The sequence below is a fragment of the Mesocricetus auratus genome, unplaced genomic scaffold (genome assembly GCF_017639785.1).
Source record: "Mesocricetus auratus isolate SY011 unplaced genomic scaffold, BCM_Maur_2.0 Super-Scaffold_100009, whole genome shotgun sequence".
NCBI lineage: Eukaryota > Metazoa > Chordata > Mammalia > Rodentia > Cricetidae > Mesocricetus > Mesocricetus auratus.
Genome location: NW_024429193.1, coordinates 60286918 through 60308441, shown reverse-complemented (window position 1 = coordinate 60308441; position 21524 = coordinate 60286918). Strand labels below are relative to the sequence as shown.

Genomic DNA, 21524 nt, shown 5'->3' with positions numbered 1-21524 from the left:
TTAATAAGTGTTTACTGAGCATGACTGAACTGCATTGAACTGCATGTGTGCAGAACCACAGCCTATGAGGCTTACTTACTTCAAGGGGCCCTCAGGGCCAGGTAGGCACACCTGGGCAGGGTGTGTGGCAGGCACAGACAGCAGGGGACAGTCAGCACTGCTGCTCTTAGTCTGTGCTGTCACCAGGGTGCTTTCCCAACTCTCCAGATGGCAGGTGGACAGTAAGCCTCGAAAACTCGGTCATACACAGAAAAGCAGGCACTGGACTAGAGAGATGCTCAGCGGTTAAAAGCACTTCCAGAAGACCTGGGTTTGGCCCCCAGCATCCACACAGTGGCTCACAAACATTTGTAACTCCAGTTTCAGGGGATCTGACGCCCTCTTCTGGCCTCTGCACACATGCAGGCAAGCACTCATAAAACAAAAACAAATCCTTTTAAAATGCTTGTATCGTCTTTACTTTCTAGTCTCTGGCCACAGAGCAGAAACCAACACTCGGAGCATTAATGTTCTGTCAATTACTAGGTTATTCCTATGAATAACCTAAACATGACTCCACAATACTGCACACATAGGTACAAACCTAAGTCAGCATCTTTATTCTTTTCACTATAGTCCGGAGGCAGACATTACATGGGAGGAAGTAGGGAGAGAGGACATAGCTCATTTGTGAGGACTAATATTATATAATGCACACGCACTGGAATGGCTGGTGAGATGGCTTTGTGGGTAAAGGTGCTTGATGCCAAGCCAGATGTCCTGAGTCTGCTCTTTGGATGCACGTGGTGGAGAGGGAACAAATTGTCTTCCAGTGTCCACATGTGTGCCATGCTATGCATACCCCTTCCATATACACACTAAGTAGTAGAATTTAAAACTGAATATGTAGTTTTTATGTCTTTATGGACCATGTAAGAAGAAACAGTTAATCCAAGTGTGGTGCAAACACGGAACCCCAGCACTTGGGGTTTTCTGTTTTCCTCAAAACCTTTATACTTTCCTGCCACTCCTTCATTTTATTTTATTAATTATTCTTTGTGTATGTCCCAAATTATATGAAAATGGATACTCTAAAGGACATGTTGCATTTATTTGTGTCCATGCATGCCCCTAGGACTAATCACATTCTAAAGTGAGAAACAGGCTTGTTTAATTCCATGGCTGGCACCTGAGACAGGCACATCCTGCTCACTCTTCTGACTTCTCTCCTCCTCAAATGCTAGTTTACAGTGCCCTGAGCATCTTCTGTGCTCCCAAACAATGTAATTATATTATGCCAATTCTCTTGGCTCATATTTCCTTTCCTCCTTGAAAGAAGCAATAGCAATAGCAAACGCAAAATAAGTAAAAACAACAAAAAACCGTCTCAGGTTTCGATAGACAGGTGGCCCAGAAATAAGCTGGTTTGTCCATATAAGGGACTGTTACACAGCACTGAGAGACGCATGAGCAAAGCCACGAGCAGTGATCTAGATAAATCTTAGAGGTAACGCCTACTAAGGCGGCTCCTTCCTAACCCTGTCCTCACTGATGCTGCCTGAGAAGAAATGGGACAGATGCACACACTGGGGCTCTGGATGAATCCACACCGTGTGTGTGATTGACTGGAACTCCACGTGCAGAGGGAGGAAGGAAGGAGAGAGGCCCTGAGCACCTGCAAGGGAAATGGGCTCCAAGGGAAAGAACAGCTTGTGGTATCAGTCATGTAGGTCCGAGAGGAAGTCAGCGATAAGAAGATCTCGATATGCTTTCTCACCACCGCAAACACCCAAGACCACACTAGTTTGTCGGAGCAGCCATAATTATAGGAACAGAATTAAAACCCTAGCACTCAAGAGGCGGAGGCAGGAAGATCAGGGGTTCAAGGTCAGTCTTGTGTATGCAGAGAGCCTAAAGGCCAGCCTGTGCTACATAAGACAATGTCTTGAAAAAACAAGAAGAACAACAACAAAACCCTTTTCTGGCTGGTAACCAGCATTTGAAAATGTTTACACACATACACAGTCACTCTTCCCACTGCCGCTAACTCAAAGGCTGGGCTGGAGCACTAAAGCCATACTTCCCAGATGTGACCCAAGCAGATATTTCATAGCCCCCGGGGTTTCCTCTGGGAGTTGGGATCACAGTAACCTTACTCTTGGATTAGGGAGGTTAGACGAGATAATATCCACAGAGAAGGAAGCATTCTAGCATGCAGTTCATGCTCAACTGCTACCCCACATGGATAGTACATAAGGGTGCACATGGAACATTTGTAACAGTTTCTAAGGGTGAGAAATTACAAAGACTATCAGCCAGAGGCGGAGAATGTGCTGAGTCAGTCTTAGCATGCATGGAGCTCTGGGTCAATCCCCAGTTCTGCATGCAACACGTATGGTAGTGCACACATGTACTCTGACATCCAGGAGGTGGAAAAAGGAGGGTCAGAGATCATGGACATCCTTAGTTATATAGCAATTTGGATGTCAGTTTGAGCTACATGAAATCATGTCTCAAAAAACATTGTCAAATAATGTGTCTCAAGATAGCTCCTGAATTAGTACTAATATTTGTTAATGTAGAAAAAAAGTGATGATTGGTTAATCAAACAACAATATGATTCAATCATTAAAAATGACATAGATAAGTATTTTTATTGAAAACACATTCTTTTATTTAAAAATAGCTGTGTGGTACCACATACCTTTAATCTCAGCATTCAAGAGACAGAGGCAGAAGGATTGAGAGTTCGAGGCCAGTCTGGGCTGCATAGAGAGAGCCAGAATCAGAAAACCAAGGGCCAGGGGGAAAGGTATATTCATTCACTGGTAAAGACTAAAGACTATGCATGCACTAGGACAGTGGCAGCAATCCTTATGGTGACAATTTGATATTTTAGTATCTTATTTTTGGTTAATTGCTTTATTACTGTGTTATTTTTATACAAGAATTATATATTGTTTTTATGATAAAAAGTTGTCTTTAGTTAGTGTATACATAAATTAGAATCAGGAGACACACTTAGGTTTGAGTCCTGGTTAAATTCAACTCCATTCTCCCAAGTGTCTACTTTTCGCTTAGGTGTAATCCCTCATGGGCACAGAGCACGGCTTCCTCTCTAGCACCCTGAACAGAACTTCACACATATCAGCTTCAGGAAAAACTGGTCAGTGGCAGGAAGAGAACAAACCCACAAAGCAGTCTCTACATAGGTGATGCGGTTCTGGTGTTTTCAAAGGGACCCTGAAGCAACCAAAGGGAAGAACAGTGCTGTCTGGATTCCTTTCCCTCTAAAATGCAAATTGTCATAGTATCCTAATTTTTCTGTAAATAATTCAGGGATTTCACAAACATGTGGTCACAGGAGAAGGGCCAAGTTCCTAGTGTTGCGTGCTAAGGTAGGGTCTATAATGCACTTGCTGACAGCATGCATCAGCCCCTCCTGACCTTGAAGTCTACAGACGCTTCTAAATCCTCACCAGTTGCCACTAACTAGTCAAGTTCATTATTTTTATTTAAACTTTATTTGGGATGACAAAGACCCTAAAATGAAATGATTCTGGTTCCTCACTTTTATATTATTTTCTTACTGGGCAGAAGGCTTCATGTTTTGCTTACCTTACAAGTGACATTTAAAAGCAAAGGCTCTGAAAAAAACACAGCAGGCAAATCTTCCCAAATCTTACATCAGTTGAGTGTTCAAGTGTCCAGGGCAGAAACCACCTGGGCTCAGCTCCAGCCCTACCCTGGTTAGCTTTATGATCTCTTTACTATCTCATTTTCTTCACCCAAAAAGTGAGGTCTCATTGGGTTGCTGTGGAAATTAAAGGGATTGGATGGGCCCAAGCATGGAGGCCCACACCTTTAATCCTAGCATGTGGAGGCAGAGGCAGGCAGAGCTCTGAATTTCAGGCTAGCCTGGTCTATCTACATAGTGAGTTCCAGGACATCCAGGGCTATGTAGAGAGACCCTGTCTCAAAAACCAAAGAACAAAACCAAAATTGCAAGTGTTTAAAAGTCACAAATGTGAGATGCACAGACAACTTAAAATGTTATAGTAGTCATTAAAAAACTAAGATGAAGGGAAATTTAATTATAATGAATAGTTATTTAATTCAAATACTCCAAAATAATCATTATAGCAATAATCAATATAAAATTATTAGGGAGAATTTGTTTTGCATTTTTCTTTGAAATTCAAAATGTTTTTTTACACTTGAACACACCTCACATCCAACTAGCCACAGTAAAGATCTCCATAGTTTCATGTGGCTGTAGACCATTGTAGTAGACAGCATAGGTGTAAGTTATTAAAGCAATGTGTAGCCCTTAGTTTTACTATATCTTTAAAAAAAGATTTGTTTTTGTTATTTTAAAAGTTATGCATGTGTTTGTGTGTATGTATGTGCCTGTGAGAGCAGGTGCCCATAGAGGCCAGAAGAGGACATTGGATTCTCTGAACTGTAGTTACAGGTCATCATCTGATGTGGGTGCTGGGCACTGAGCTTGGGTCCTCTTTAGAGCAGTATTCATCTGGAACCACTGGGCGTCTCTCCAGCCCGCCCTGTAATGTCTGTCCTCTTTAGAAACTGCTATAGAGTGTGCATCGGGTGGCTATGGGATCTGACATTCACCCACACTGGACTACACAGTGAGAAAACAATCTCAATGCCTAGATCAAGGAAAAAAATGGCAGTCTGGTGCTCCAGAGTTTTGCTTTTTCATACTTTAATTTTGTTGCATGTGTCACTGGAGACTGCACCCTGCTCTTGCGATGCTAGGCAGGTATCTACACTAGGCTGTTTTCCCAGCCCTAACTTTTCATTTTAAGATGCAGATAGAATTCATAGATAATAAAACTCAGATTTTCAGGGTACCATCTGATGAGTATAGTCAGATAACTGTATCATTAATCGAGACAGGACATTTCTGAGCAGGGGCTTCTTACAAATTGGATAGAAAGCAACATGAGCCATCAAGGTGATCCCATGTTAAATAGTGTTAGCTGAGCTACTTTCCAGACATGTCAAACAAATTTATATTTCTAGTCAAGTCATACTTTAAATTGGCATACATTTAAAAATCATCAAGCTTAGGGGTATGGATTTATTAATATGGGATATTTATTGTGGTATATATTTTAAAATGTAAACAATATAAATGCCAAACTACAATGATTAAAGCCATATCTTTTTTTTTTTTTTTTGAGACAGGGTCTCCTGGAACTCCTTCTATAGACCAGGTTGGCCTTGAACTCACAAAGATACGCCTGTCTCTGCCTCCAGAATGCTGGAATTAAAGGCGTACACCACCACCATCCGGTATATCTTTACATTTATATTAAATTAAAATTATTGTAAAGAATGTTGTAAACAATTGAAAATGTTTTCAATATAAGAAGAACAAATGTAATCTGGATGTGGTGGTTCACATTTTGGGAAGCTGAGTCAAAAGAAAAGCTATGAGTTCAAGGCCAGCCTGGATAATGCAGCCATCTATTATTGCAAAAATTTCCCTCCTTGCCCAAAGTAAACCTGGTATGGAATGGTCTACACAATACTATCCTAATTATGTCAAACACAAAAATGAAACCCAAAAGCCTTTATGTGGGCATGTGGACTTATGAGATGGCTCAGTGGGCAAAGATTAAGCAGAGGTCCATTTAGGGAACCCACATGGCAGAAGAGAAAGCTGACTCCTGTGAGTTGGCCTCCACACACCACGGCACAAGTGACTCTGGCCAGCCCCCAGTAAGTGCTTTTTATTTACCTTTGGTAAAGAAATAATATAAAGGAAGAAAGCTCCACAGTGGCTCTGATTACCTCACAGTGAATGGATTTTTCTTTTATATGCACTTACTTCCTGTCTATAGTGAGTATGGATTTGCTGCTTATACCACATGCCTTCGCTAGTTAGAGGAAGGTAATTGAAAATGAGATCTTTAATTGCTTTGCAAATTTATAGCCACCGAGGGCTTAAATGAATCCAGTTGAAATTTAACTGAAACAGAGAACCCACTATGTGTCATGATTAGTCCTGACGGCAGGAAAAGGATGGCGGGTTTGGTGTCAGCTAGCAGGATGTGTCCTTGTCTAAAGTCTTAGGAAGGCATGAAGGGACAGTTCTGGAGACCAACGTTTCAGATGGTGCTTACAGGTCAGTTGGCTAATACATTCGTCTGGCTCCCCTGCACTGCTATCATGCATCGCATGAAAACAGCGGTTCTATTCCATTACAACAACTGTGTCCCACGGATCGGACTCTTGGCTTCTTGGATCACACAGCTAACCTAGGTGCTTCCAGTGAGGACTAGAACTCTTCAATATTGACTGCTGGTGAAGCGGTTAAGGCTTAAAGTGCTGCCTAAAGTCCAAACCAATATTCTCATTCATTTGCATGGAAGGATCATGCTCTCCAGAAATACAAAAAGATGATGACTCAATTTATTGCAGATGAATAAATACTGACTACAGTTTACTACACCTAGGGTTCTACATTTTCATAATAAACAAACGTTCATTTGGGGGATGACCCTTTTAGTTCACATTCGCTTCTAAAAAGTCCTTTAAAAGATTTATTTACTTTTTATTTATGTTTATGTGTCCACCTGAGTGAGAGTATGTGTACCAATCCATGCAATTGCCTATGGAGGCCAGAAGAGGGAGTTACAGGCAGTTGTTAGTGGTCTAGTGTGGGTGTTGGGAACAGAACCTGGGTCTTCTGCAGGAGTATAGCACTGCTAACTACTGAGCAATGTCTCCAGCCCCAACACTCTAGTATTGGTAGCTCAGATGACACTTGTAAGTCCAATGCTATGACTTTTCTTACCTACTATACACAAAGGCTCATACAGAAATGTTCTGAGGGGCATTATTCATAGGAGCCCAAAGAGGAAAACTATTCAGATATCAAGGTAATGTGACATATGCATACAGTGAAATATTCATCACAAAGAGGAATGAAGTATGCTATTACAACATGGGTGAGCCTCAGAAGATTATGCCAGTAAGAGAAGCTACTCAAGAGAAAGCATAATTCCACTCAAACTGTCTAGAGAAGAGACACCGCTGTGGACAGAAAACAGCTGAGGGCTTCAGTGAGAGATTCTTTAGGGGATGATGACAATGTTCTATGCTAGACCATGGTGATGCTCGCACATATTTGTAAATATGCTGAAAATTAATGCACTATACATGGAGTCAATTTGTGTGATATGTGTACTATGTCTCAATAGAGCCATTAAAAGAAGACCCAGGCTGGAGAGAGGCTCCGTGGGTAAAGGCACTCGCTGCTCTCCCAGAGGACCTGAGTTTAGTTCCCAGCACCCACACTGTGAGGCTCATGACTGCCTGTAATCCATCCAGAGGATGGATTGCCCTCTTCTGGCTGCCATGGGCACCCCTCCACAAGTGGCTTAGACACATACACATGTCACCATATTGAACAGTGTGATCCACTTGTCTGCAAGCAATATCAACTTCCCTTTTACCCTGTATTACACATATCTTCACAGTATATATCACTTTCTGATTACTATGAAATATATTAACTTACTGAGTTTATTTGTCTCCCGTAAGCAACAGACCACTGATTTGTTCTCAAGTGTTCAATAGATATTTATCTATTCTAGAACTCTTGGGTGAAATGGCTGTTGACTGTTCTGTGTAGATGGTGGTGAAGGTACTCATGGGTCTATGTTAATGACTCATGTAATAGACTCTTCAAAGAAGTTGAAATTTGCCATCTATACTCCTAATTGATGACATAGTATACTGACTACTGAAACAAATTAAGAGTTAGTTAGTCCTGTAAGAGCACTGCAAAGGCAGGAGGCACCAGCCTGCCTAGCACCAGCCTGCACAGACCACAGAGACATACCGCCTGGGCCAGCCAGCTGCACATGCTCAGGTCACTGCTGGGTCTAACAGTCACGAGATACTTCTCACTCTACTTAGAAAGCAATTTTATTAGAAATCTGTCCCTGAATTTACACCCTTCTCTATTGATGAGATAAAACCCCATGACCAAGGCAACTTACAAAGAAAGGGTTTAATTAGGTTTACAGTTCCAGGGGGTTAGAGTCCCAGATAGAGGAGAGAAGGTATGGAGGTATGAAGGCAGGCACCACAAACAGCTGAGAGTTCACATTTCAGATCTCAAACTAGCTGGAAATGACATGAGTCTTTTGAAACCTCAAAGCCCGTTTCCAGTAACAAACCTTCTCCAACAATGCCATACTTGCGAATTCTTCCCAAACAGGTCCACCAACTGGGAGTCAAGTTTTGAAACATGAGCCTATGGCTGTTCTCATTCAGACCAACACACTATTATAGCAGCAAATACCCTCCTTTTATTTGAGCTGCTGTTTAGATCTAACCAAAGTCAGTCACAATGACACCTAATCAGAGAAGACCCCTAAGAAACATGACATATGACTACAGAAGGCCTGCTCATCAGAACCCTGCTTTATTATAAATACTAGACAAGCCAGCAGGTGGTGGCAACATCTTTAATCCTAGAACTCTAAATAAGAAATTGCTTAGGAAAGAGACGATTAACTAACTGGGTATGGTGCTCACATCTGTAATCCTAGCAGTTGAGAGGCTGAGTTAGGCAAGAGGATTGCTGTAAGTTTGTGGCTAGCTTAGAGAAAAAAGTGATACACTGTTTCAAAAAGACAAAAATGAATATATAATCAAACAGAATGTTGTTGTTAAAAAATCACAGTGGGTCCCTGTTAATTTTGCTGTAGTAACAAACTATTATTATTATTATTATTATTTTGAGACAGTGATTCTCTGTGTAGTCCTGGCTTTCCTGGAACTTGCTCTGTAGACCAGGCTGCCCTCAAACTCACAGAGATCTGCCTGCCTCTGCCTCCCGAGAGCTGGGATTAAAGGTGTGCGCCACCAACACCCAGCATAAACCATTATTTTTAATATGGTTCCCTCTCGGATATTTGTGTCTAAGCTGCTATGGTAGCAACAGCCAATGGCTCCTGCCTGAAAAACTGGAAGGAAGGAAGGAAAGAAGGAAGGAAGGAAGAAAAGCAGTCAAAAGCTACTTAAATTATACCTTTGAATGGTAATTTGAATTTTAGATTGAACTAACATATATTTCTGTTTAAGCCCTAAAGTAGAAAGCCATCCACAATGGCATATATCTATAATTCCTGTACTTGGGAGGCAGAGGTAGAGGACTGTTCTCAAGCTTCAGAGTGACTCCCAGGTTCTGTCTCAAGGATGTGGGTGGGGTGGGGAGGCACATATATTTCCAGGTACCTTCTGCCTTAAAATGAAGAAACTTACTCAAGGCTCTATCACAAACAACAAAAGGCAGAGATACAGCCCAGGGACATAGTAATTCTCTAGGATGTCCAGGTACTGGGTTAATTTTCAGCATTGCCCATGCTCCAAAACACTGCAAACCCCAAAGAAAAAGATTCCCATCACCAAAAATTGATGTTAATCTTGGAAATACCCTGGGAAGGAAGGAAAGATTTGTTTTCTTTTCTTTTTTCCTGAGAGAGGACCCCAGGCTGGACTGGAACTTGAAGTCCTCTGCCTCTGCTGTCTAAGGTGCTGGGGTCACAGGTGTGTGCCCCCATGCCCGGCACTGCTGTTGCTTGCCAGTGTTGTTCACAAGCTTACAGGAGACAGTTATTAAATTTACCATGAGAAGGGTAAAGGAGCCTGTAATTTTAAAAAGCAGATCAATTTTGACTTATTTATCCTGTAATTAGATAACTTCCTCAAGATCCTAAATTGTGGTGATTTATGCATGCTGTAGTGAGTGGAGTTTTTAAGATTCATCTGTAGGAGAAATCTGTGGTAGGCGCAGACTTTAAGATTGCAAAGATGAGGGAAACTAAGTGATCTGTACCCATAGACATTCCACAAGAATCATTTTCCAGGCGGTAGAGACAGTGGCTTCTGTCTTGATACATCCTACTCTAAGACACAGGAATATGATGCTTTCCTGTTTACTGGGGCACTCATTATTTCAAATCCCTGGGAGGCAGTCCATACCATCTCTTACATAGTTCTAAGTATAACAGGAGGGCATTCATTATGGCATATCTAAAAGTAGACTGCTTTCTAATCTCCATAGTTTCCCAAAATAATACCGTGCTGCAGAGCTCTTGAGATCAAGGCTGCATCACTGTCATCTAGTTCTGTGGGCTTTTCTTAAGAAATAGCCCAGCATCACATATTGTACAACAATATACTGAACCCTAACAATTTACAGAAACAAATATTAAAGTCTGTATTGCAAGCTCATAAGCAACCCTACTATATCTAGCTATAATATTGTTTTTTTCCTCATAAAATAGTAGCATTTCTCCTACTGAGAGTCTGGGAACATCTTCTCTCTCCCCAGGACCTCATGAATGTTATGCACAGACTCTACCACTGAACTGCAACCCCATTTCTCAGACTTCAATGGTATAAGAGATGGACAGTCAGTGGAGTATATACTAAGTTATTCTTGAGGCTGAGGCAGGAGGATTGCTTGAGTACAGGAGTTTAAGGCCAACCTGAGCAATACAGTGAGACCCTGACTCTAAACAAAACAACAAAAGGAGCAGTGGCTTATTTAACAACTCATCACATCATCGTGATGCCTCATCACGAGAATCAAACTTTTCCACTGAAAGCTGAATTCTTATATTACTTCCAATTTCTTAAGCCTTTGTATTAAAGCCTTTGAGATTTCAATAACGATAATTTCTTGTTATTAATGAAACATTTAGCTATTTGGCTGTAGGCTATATGTCTATAAAAGTAAACTATAAAGATCTAATAGTGTATCATTCATGAATTGCAAACATTAATTTTCCCCTCTCAGTTTGGCAATTGTCACAGCAAGTCCCTCTCCCTGAAGACTTCATTGGTCAGGGGCCAGTAAGCAATCCTGTCCAAGATTTCATCAGCCCTTCTGGGCTTAAGTTGTCTACATAATTTAAATGTTTAGCATGCTATCAGTAAGACAAAGCTATACTAAAGTTAGCTGCAGTCAGGTGCACTGAGAGGTTTATTTCAGGGCTGTCTTATTTCTTCTTTTATTAGTTCTTTGAGAATTTCATACAATGTATTTTAATCATATTCACCCTCCCCAACCTGTCCCAAATCCACCATCCTTCCCTTCCCATTCAGCTTTGTATTCCCTACCTTTACCTCAAGGTCAAATTGTGCTGCCCAAATATTCTTGGTTGACTTATCAGGGGCTGTACTCTTAAAAACTGATTCTTCCTCTCCCAGCAGTCAAAAATCGCCAGACATGACCACTGATTTAACAGTGGCATAGATGTTATAGGAGTAACCAACCACTCTCTGCTTGGCTTTAAAGGCCTGCCCCACAAGATGAAATATATACCTGACATCATTTGGAGGCTCTTATTTCTTAATTTCACACAAAAGATCATTTGCTTAGTAACTTTGACACTATTTTATGAAAAAATTTAAATTAGTTTCTTAAATAGTAAAGTGAAATTTTACTTGAAGTACTATTAATTAGCCAAACATCTGAAAATACGCATTTTTTTTTTTTTTTTTTTTGGTTTTTCAAGACAAGGTTTCTCTGTGGCTTTGGAGGCTGTCCTGGAACTTGCTCTGTAGACCAGGCTGGCCTGGAACTCACAGAGATCTGCCTGCCTCTGCCTCCTGAGTGCTGGGATTAAAGGCGGAAAATATGCATTTTTATTTACACGTGGAAAGACTATTTTACTAGGATGTGTATATATAATTCTTTGTAATTCTACTTATCTTTAAAACGAGATATAGATGTTTAATTTTACACTAATGGTATTTCAAGTTAAAGGGAAGATGTTGCTTTCTTAGGCTATGGAGCTATAAAGATTCAGTAGAAAATACAACTCTCAGAAAGAGCATTTAGTGTGTTTAAAGGTCAATCAATATTTTGAACAGTGATATAAGAGTCTACTAAGAGCAAGAGAAAATTACAAACATACTTAAGCGCGTATCTAAATGCACTAAAAGCAAGAGGAGATGGGGGTCACTCATCCCTTTAATTCCAGCACTGAGAAAGGAGAAGCAGGGGACTCTGAGTTTGAGCTGGCCAGGGATATACAGTGAGACTCTGTTCCAACAAATAAATAATAAGTAAGTAGGAGGAAAATGCAAAGGAATCGGAAATTAGATGGAGTATAAGCCTGTCTACTGTAGTCTTCTCCTAACCCACACTGAACCAAGTTCATAAACAGACACACCCAACGCCAGGAGTGGCACTGAACATGGGCAGCTATTTTCAAAGTGCCTGTCTCGTTGTTATTAGATAGTTTTCTTCTCTGAGCATAGATAACAGAAAGCAACAAGTGTGGCTGGCGCCTCACAAACGTAGTTCCTCACCCCAAGAAGGCACTGCAGTGCCAGAGCATTTGCTTTACTGCAATTTGGTCATCAATCTTTCCAAGATACAGGGAATCTGAGCATAATTCCCAGGACAGGGAGAGAGCTGTAGGACGAGACAGTCTTTACCTTTTTGTGTTGTGTATTGTTGTCCCTCCCAGAACAATCCTCACTCCAGGAGTTGTTCGGTTCAGGTTATAAACTGTTAGCGCCTCTTCATAGGTGGCTCCTCCAATAACAAACACGATGATATCCTGAGGCCTGTGGTGATGAACACAGAGAGAGAATGTCATAGGCTAAGACATAAAAAAGAGGCAAAGATTTGTTATTATATGCACAGTTTCAATTTCTAAGCTCCCCCCTTTTTTGGTGAAGGAAGCAGAATTAAAGCAGAATAAAGGGTTTAAAAAAAGTTTTAATTATCTCAAATTGGCAGGAAACAGAAGGAAATGCTGAATAGTGATTTGCTTTCTGCTTATGAGCGGATGTCTTATTTCTGTGCTGGGGATTTCAGAATAGCACAATAGTGTTTGCTGGAACCAAATGCAAAAATACTCTTTTATATTCAAGGGTCTGCAGAGTGCTGTGCTGCAGCATGCCCTCAATAAGCAGCAGTTCTCACTTGGACCATGCTGCCTTTCAGACATCCCTGTGTCAAGTACTTAGTTACAGTGCTAGTTTCTGTGGCCCCTGGCCAAGGTCTCCAAGCATCTTGCAGAATACTAGTGTACTGGAATGTCCCTATGCTGCTGGACCAAAATCATTTGTGCAATGATTACATAAAAGAACAGGACACAGGGCTGAAGAGATGGCTTAGAGGTTAAGAGCACTGGCTGCTCTTCCGGAGGTCCTGAGTTCAATTCCCATCAACTACATGGTGGCTCACAACCATCTACAGTGGGATCTAATGCCCCCTTCTGGAATAAAGGTGTACAAGCTGACAGAGCACTCATACATAAAATAAATAAAATCTTAAAAAAGAACACATAAATTAACATTGTAATCCCACTTCTATATTCTTTGATAATAACAAGTGCACAGTTGGCATTAGTCATTGACACAGCGCAGCCACTGGTTTCATCTGGGTGGCACTAAATTGTTTCTTGTGTTTCTAGCTTTTTAAAGTGGTTTAGTAATAAAAACACTCTTCCTATCAGCTCCTTCCGAAGGTATAACAACATATTTTCAGTTACTAAAGTTTGTCTTTTTTTGTGCCATTAAAAGAAGAGAAAATTAACCAGGCAGGCAATTTTGTTACAACACATTATTTAAAAACCACATGAAGCAGAAGCATCCATTTTGGAAGTCAGGATACATGTTTACAAGAAGATTATGGAAAAACACAAGTGAACATTTCCTCTTTTTGTTTACTTGTGTCTTTCTAAACAAGTAAACCAAGACAGTATTTGTTTCTTATAGGACACGGAAACAGAATCAGATACTGTAGTTATTTAAATAAATTCAGATGGTCTCTGAATTGCAGAAACTCTCCATTAGAGAGTATGCAAGTTTGTTTGAGGTTTTTGTTTGTTTTATTTTGTTTTTCGAGACAGGGTTTCTTTGTTTAGTTTTGGAGCCTGTCCTGGAACTCTCTCTGTAGACCAGGCTGGTCTTGAACTCACAAAGATCCATCTGCCTCTGCCTCCTAAGTACTGGGATTAAAGGCGTGTACCACCACTGTCTGGCTAGTATGCAAGTTTGAAAATATGAAGAGGTAGTTATTTTGCAGTTAACTAGTTAGAGAGTTAGTTATGACACCTTTATGGAACTTGTGACATAAAATCTTGCCTTTAAGACACTAACTTTACTTAATTTTTTTCACAGTTTTATTTAATTTATATGCATGGATGCTTTGCCTGCATAGATGTCTGTGCCCAGGGAGGTCAGAAGATGTCAGATCTTCTGGAACTGTTGTTACAGACAGTTGCGAGTCACCATGCAGGTGCTAGGAATTGAACCCAGGTCCTCTGGAGGAGCAGCCAGTGCTCTTAACTGCTGGGCTATATCTCTCCAGGTCCTAAATTTATCTTCTAAAATAAACTTCATTTAAAACTCCCACCAGAGGCTGGGGATATCCTGGCATACACAAGGCTCTGGGTTCCATTCTCAATACCATAAAACATAAAGCCCCCAGCGTTACACACTGCTACATACTTTAAAAGACTTCTTACGTACAAGATTGATGTTGAATATGGTAGTGCATATGGGACATACCAGCACTCGGGAGGTGTAGGAATCTGGGGTGCTGAGATTAATCTAGTCTACATAGTGAGTTTCAGGCCAACCAGCCTCTACAGTGAGACAGTGTTTAAAGAAAACTCAGAGCAAGTGCTGGTCACCAAGCTTGATGTCCTTAGTTTAATATCCAGAACCTACATTGTAGAAGGAGAGAACACATTTCTGCAAATTGTTCTCTGAACTCCGTACATATGCTCATACATACACACTAATACATAAAAAATAAATGTAATTTAAATGTCAAACTAAACAGCCAACCAACCAACCAACCAAATAACCAAACAGTAACAGTTAAAGACACTCCAAACTGCTTTGAAGTACATAAAGGCACGTACACAGCATGAAATACAAAAATGCTGCAGGAATTTCTTGACTCTTTTTGCTGTGTCATCCCTGTCCCCAACTGTGTCCCTCCCACACTCCCCACCATTCCTATAGAGGCAAACACTGTTGCTTATCTGTGCATGTGCGTGTGCGTTTGCATGTGTGTGTGTGCATATGCATATGTGTGTGTGTGTGTGTGTGTGTGTGTGTGTGTAGGCACATGTATTCCTGTATACACTAAAACATGCATGTAGCTGTCAAAGGATAATTTTCAGGAACTACTTCTCTCACCATCTGGGATCTGGGCAATTCAACTCAGGGCATCAGGTCTGGCAGCAAATTTCTTTTGCCATGTTGCCAGCCCCCATACTGTACATTTAAAAATTTGACAGAGGGGCAGGAGAGATGGTTCATCCATTAATAGTCAGGCTCACAATGAAAACTCTGAGAAAGCGAACTGAAAAGATGGCTCGGTGGTTAAGAGCAGTTGCTACTTTTGTGGAGAACCCAGGTTCAGTTCTTAGAACCCACGTGGTGGCTCACAATCATTTGCAACCCTCGTCTGGCCTCTGTGAGCACCAGGCACACATGTGGTGTGCTTATATACAGACAAACACTCAAACATATAAAAATATCTAACCACTTATAAAACTTGGAAATTGGGTATAGTGGCGCACACCTTTAAAACCAGCACTCAGGAGGCAGAGACAAGTGGATCTTTGTGAGTTTTAGGCTAATCTGGTATACATATCATGTTCTAGGCTAGCCAAAGCTTCACAGTAAGAGCCTGTCTTTAAAAATTATTATTTTTGAGAGAGTGCTCTCCAAGTTGTTTCAAATATGCCATCACACTAACAATCCAGCAGTGCCTATTCCTGCACATGTCAGGACCACGCACTTCAAAACTGTTGGTCTCTTTAAATGTGCAGGTGACAAAGCAGAATCTCATGATGACTTCTTATTGTGATCTGGCCATTTCATCTTAATCTAATTTCAGGTAGTTTGGCTCCAGACTCCACTAAGTAACTTCTGTTGTCAGGGTTGGACCACATTGCTGACTCCATGTAACTGTCCTTCAGTCTGTCTTACTTTGCCTGCATTTGACAAGTTGGTTACCTGCTTTTCCTAGACAAAATTCCCAGGGTATTATGTTCTCATTTCCCCTACTTTATTAGTGGCCATTTGTTGCTCTCCCTTGGTGGCCAGAGTCTGCTATAGGGCCACTTCATAATCTACACACACTGTGGTGGTTTGAAAGAAAATAGCCACCGAAAGAAATGGCACTATTAGGAGGTATGGCCTTATGGAGGAACTGCGTCACTGTGGGAGCAGGTGTAGCACAAATAATAAAAACCTAGAGACAGATGTTGTGGTTCAAGATGGAGATCAGAAAAGCAAAGCAGCAAAGGCACCAAAGAGCTCTTACCTCTACCAAGGCTGGGGCGATCCTAACCTCAAGTGGCTGGAGACTAATTGCCTAAGACTGAATACTGAATGTCCTGCTCCTATCTCTATACCTCTCCAGTGCTGGGATTAAAGGTGTGATCTCTGTTTCTCTTTTAGATGATTCACTCTGTAGCCCAGGCTGGCGTTGAACTCACAGAGATCCATCTGCCTCTGTCTCCTGAGTCCTGGAGCCACCACTGCCCAGCTTCTATGGCTTTGCATTCTGATCTTCAGTGGCTTTATTAGATCATAAACAATGTATCACCATAGGCAGGCTTTGAGGTCCCTTTTGCTCAAGCTTCCCTTAGTGTGACAGTCAGTCGACTTCCTGCTGCTTGCAAGATGTAGGATTCTCAGCTATTTTTCCTCCAGCACCAGATCTGCCTGCATGCTGCCATGCTCTGCACAATGATGATGGACTGGACCTCTGAAACTGTAAGTGAGCCCCCTCAATTAAATGCTTTACTTTTTATAAGAGTTGTTATGGTCATGGTGTCTCTTCACAGCAATAAGAACCCTGACTAAGACACCCCCCCAGATCTTCTTCAAATGTAGTGATTTAAATTAATGTAATTAAAGCAAAATCTCAGATCTTCAGCAGCATCGGCTACATGTAGCAAGTAGCTGCCTATTATGGTTTGAGGGTCCTCCAAGGGTTAACACGCTGATATGTAATCCCCATTGTGAGGCTAGGAGCTTACTGTAACTGCCATGTTTTGGGGTGGGGTCTCTGGGGTGATGAGGACTAACTAAGGTTCAGGTGAGAGCCCTCAGGACTGTGGTTGACGTAAAAGGAGACAGAACAAGAGGGTGGAGACATTGTATCCATAGAAAATGAGCGTGGTTTTCAGTAAGATGTCGTGTGCAGTGCTCCTTAGGGGGAAGGACAACCCTGCAGCCCATCAAGCAGTTTGAGTTTGAATAAATAAACACTGATGGATTACACAGATTGTTAAGAAGGACAGACTCCCTGTCTTGTAGGGAGTGCAGTGATTATCTGGTGACTGGTGAGGTGAGTCAGACTGGAACACTGGTATCCTGAGCTCCTGATCTGGTAAATCAGAAAAGACCCTGAGCAACAAAGAAAACACCCTGGAGAACACCTTGGTACCTGCAGCTGCCCTTTATGTAGGCTATGCACAGTGTGAGGACAGCACCCAGCTGTGGGCCAGCAAGACGGCTCCTCAGTTACCATTGCTCACTGTGCAAGCGTGAGGATCAGGGTTTGGACCGCAGCACCTGTCTAACAATCTGGGTGTCTCAGACATGCTTTGTGACCCCAGCTCTGAACCACGCAGAGACAAGAGGAGCACTGGGCTTGCTGGCTTCCAGCCAGGCCAAGAAAATATGAGTTCTATGTTCAAGATGGACCCTATCTCAAAAGAACAGGCAGAGAGTGCTTGAAGAGGAACCTAACATGCCTTCTGGCCTCTGCATGTGTGCACAGGTGTACCTGGACATGTGCAATACACTCAAGACACATGAGCACACACACAAATATCTAAACCAAAACAACCAAAAATTCTAGGTAAAGAGATATGGTCTTAGAATTTGGTTCAATTACACCTATAACAAAGATGACTGTATCATATTTGACCATGACACAATACAAGTTTTTCTGAGCCTCCTGCTGATGATTCAATGTAGCTAAAGAACATTTATGAAGAACTTTAAAACACAAAATTTTAAAGATTTTATTTTATGGTATATGTATAGATGTTTTGCCTGCAAGTATGTGTAACATGCACATGTCTGGTCCTGTGAAGTCAGAAGAAGGCTCTAGATCTCCTGGAACTTGAGTTATGGATGGTTGTAAGCCTCCATGTGGGTGCTGAGAATCAAATCTGGGTCTTCTGTAAAAGCAGCAAGTGCTCTTAATCCCTGAGCCATTTCTCCAGTTCCCGAAAAAGAACTTTTTAAAAAGCTTATTTTATGTGTAAGAGTGTCTGCCTGCATGCATATCTGTGCACCATGGGCACACCTGTATATATAGAGGTCAGAAGTTACTGACAGTTGTGAGCTGGCATGTAAGTGTGGGAATTAAACCTGGTCCTCTGCAAGAGCAAGTGTTCTTAACTGCTGGATCATCTCTTCAGCTCCTGAAAAACTTCTATAAAAGCCTGAAGAGATGGAGCTTTTTCTTTTTGCTGAGGCCTTGGGTTTGGCTCCCAGCATCTACATCAGGTAACTCAGAACTGCCTACAATTCCAGCTCCAAGGTACCTGACACACTCTGGCCTTCACCAGTGCCTGCTGTACATGGGGCACACACACACACACTCACACTCACTCACACACTCACACACACCACATTCACACATACACACACAAAGTAAATACACACTCACACACATACACACAAAGTAAACACACACACACACACATACAAAGTAAATACATCTTTAAGAAAAGTCTCTGAAACTGGGTGTGATGGCTCATGCTTATAATCTCAGCACTTGGGAGTCTGAGGCAGGAGGATTGTTAAGAGTGGGAGGCCAGCATGAGCTACAGGGTGAGACCTTGTCTCAAACAGAAAATTAAAACAAAACTAAAGAGTCTCATAACATTTTTCCTTTTTATTCATTTCACTAATGAATCTTAAAAGATGTTCCTGCTGGGCATGGTGGTGCATGCCTTTAATCCTAGCACTCAGGAGGCAGTGGCAGGTGAATTTCTGAATTCGAGGCTAGCCTGGTCTACAGAGTGAGAATTTCAGGACAGCCAAGACTATACCGAGAAACCCTGTCTCCGAAAAAAATTTTTTTCCTATGAGGCTGGTGGTAAAATATATAGAAAATCTTTTATGTATTGTGGAATACACAAATTCAAGTCTATGTGCATCTTTCTGTGCTCTGTAATTCACCATAGCAACACAAGGCATTAATTAAGCAGTCAGCAAATGTTAGAAAACAGCAGCAAGTTCATTCTGTATCCAGCTACACAAGGACATCCTAACAGCCCAATTTGTATCTTATTTTGTTAGAAAAATAAAACATCAAATATAGTATTTCTAGAAACTATTATTTCTATACATGAGCTAGTCAGGAAAAACTTTCAAATGTAATACTTAACCTACTTTGTGGACTACTACACTTATGCCTAAAGTTTAAAATTTTGAATATACTTAGAGATAGTAAAGTTCTTTTGATTTTTTTTCTGCAGGAAAAAAGTCTTTTATAGAAACAAAAGCAGTGATTGCAACAAGAATCTGTGAAATGTGTGCCTATCAGAGATAAACAACTGTGCAGAAAGATTTAGCCAGATAGGGAGGATAAATAAGTCCATCTGCAGAATTAAGATCAAACCCCTTTTATGTCCTTACTCTCAAACAGTAACCACCAATTACATAGCTAAGGCTGAAAAAAATACAAGTGCTCCAGCTCTGCAAATCTGCCCTATTACTACAGTCTTATGATGCTTCCTAATACTGCAACAATGATAAAACTAAGACTTTCTATCATGACACCTAAGCCATTACAAAGATGACCCAAATTAACTTCTCAATGTGATGATCTAGGGCCAAGAAAGTGGTCAGAGATGATACTGGGGCTAAGCAGGAGCAGAACCAAAATTCATACTGAGTTAATGACAACCTACAAAAATCTGAATTATCAACTAAATTCATTCTTGTATTTAAAGTTTTCAATGGTAAATTCTGGCATATTTACTGTTATCTATATAATTTACTGAATTCTTACTGTTTGTAAAGTACTATCGGATAATGTGAAAACCTTAAAGAGTAATTCTTACTTCAATATGACAATATCTAATATAATAATTAATGAAAAAGCTATGTATGGATATAATGAACCACTGTTTCAATATTAGAGGTAATAATTAGCAGTTTCTCTTGTCTTCTTTCATAAATCATGCTATACACATATTATATACATGTTATGCATATATGTATAGTTGAACATATGCTTACATATACACAGTTATATTTATGCTTACATATTTTTCCACAAAAGGGGGAATGATACCATCTTGATTTTCTATGAACACACCTTAGAGTCTTACATATGCTCCATGAAGAATTATACCATTAAAAATAACACTACTGGACTTTGGTGGAACAGCAGGAGGCTGACACTGGAAGATTTTGAGTTGAAGGTCAGCTTAGGCTATGTGGTGATTTCCAGCCCAGCCTAATAGTTCTGAGCTGTAACTGAGCACCAGTCCTCTGTTGGTGAGTGTTTAGCCTGTCTCCAGACTGTGCTGTGACAATTACTGTTTCAGTGAATACCAGGTTTATATGTCTTTGTGTACTTGTGCGTGTATATTTGTTTACAGGATAATCTTTCAGAATTGGAATTGTTGTGTTTTTCAAGTGTTCTCTACCTTGCTTCTGCTAAGCAGAGCTCAGAAGTGGCATAGAATAGTATCTTCTATGTCCTTGACTAATTTGGACCATTTCTCTGTCTTCTTCTGTTTCCATGACTTCAGATGCCCCTAACATGCTGCGCTGTTTTTCCCAACCTCCTTCCTGGCCACCCTCAGTCTCTGGAGTCCTGGCTCTGCTCACCATTCTCCTCTCCACTCTTCTTTTCAACACTTCCAGAGACTTTAACAGCTAAACACCTAAGTTACTACTACACTGCTACTACTACACCATCTATGTTACAGCCTAAATTCCGTTCTTACAAACATGTGGGCCACCTATGAAATCATGAATTTAAGATCTCCTTTCTCCAGTAATCATCCATCAACTTAAAACTTCTCTATATTAACAGTCATATACAACAGCATTCAGTCCTTCCTCTTATTTCCACTTTCTAGAATCCTGGTTGGACCTATCTGCCTTCTTCACATTTAACCTTGTGAAGGCTCATGGAAAACCACATAACTAACCTCACTTGGTATATTTTAAACCAATATCTACTAATAGGCATTTGACCTCCTATGGAAATTCTATTTAAATTTCTGTAGTAAATCAGATTCAAATACATGCTCTTATCTCATCTCCTGTCCTATACAACTTCCTAAGTTAGCTTCTAAACTCACAACAACTTGGCTTCCAAATCTTAGTGATGCTTGGGGACCACCACCAACCTTCCCACTAAATTGAAAGGGGCTTTACGTCTCAGAAGACTGGACATGGCCTCCCACGTGCTTGTCTTCAAGACTTCCTGCCTCTGGTTTGTCTTCTGTCATTCTGGTTCCTGTGCA

At 40.9% G+C, this 21524-nt stretch overlaps 1 protein-coding gene across 2 annotated transcripts in view; it reads right to left on the bottom strand.

The window, feature by feature from the left end:
* The window catches only part of Vps45 (vacuolar protein sorting 45 homolog), a 56918-nt gene that overhangs the window by 2536 nt on the left and 32858 nt on the right, over positions 1–21524 (bottom strand). For both annotated transcript variants that reach the window (XM_005084249.4, XM_013123831.3), the window contains exon 14: positions 12478–12609. In XM_005084249.4, the coding sequence (XP_005084306.1) occupies positions 12478–12609 (132 nt within the window). The remainder of the gene's footprint in view (positions 1–12477; positions 12610–21524) is intronic.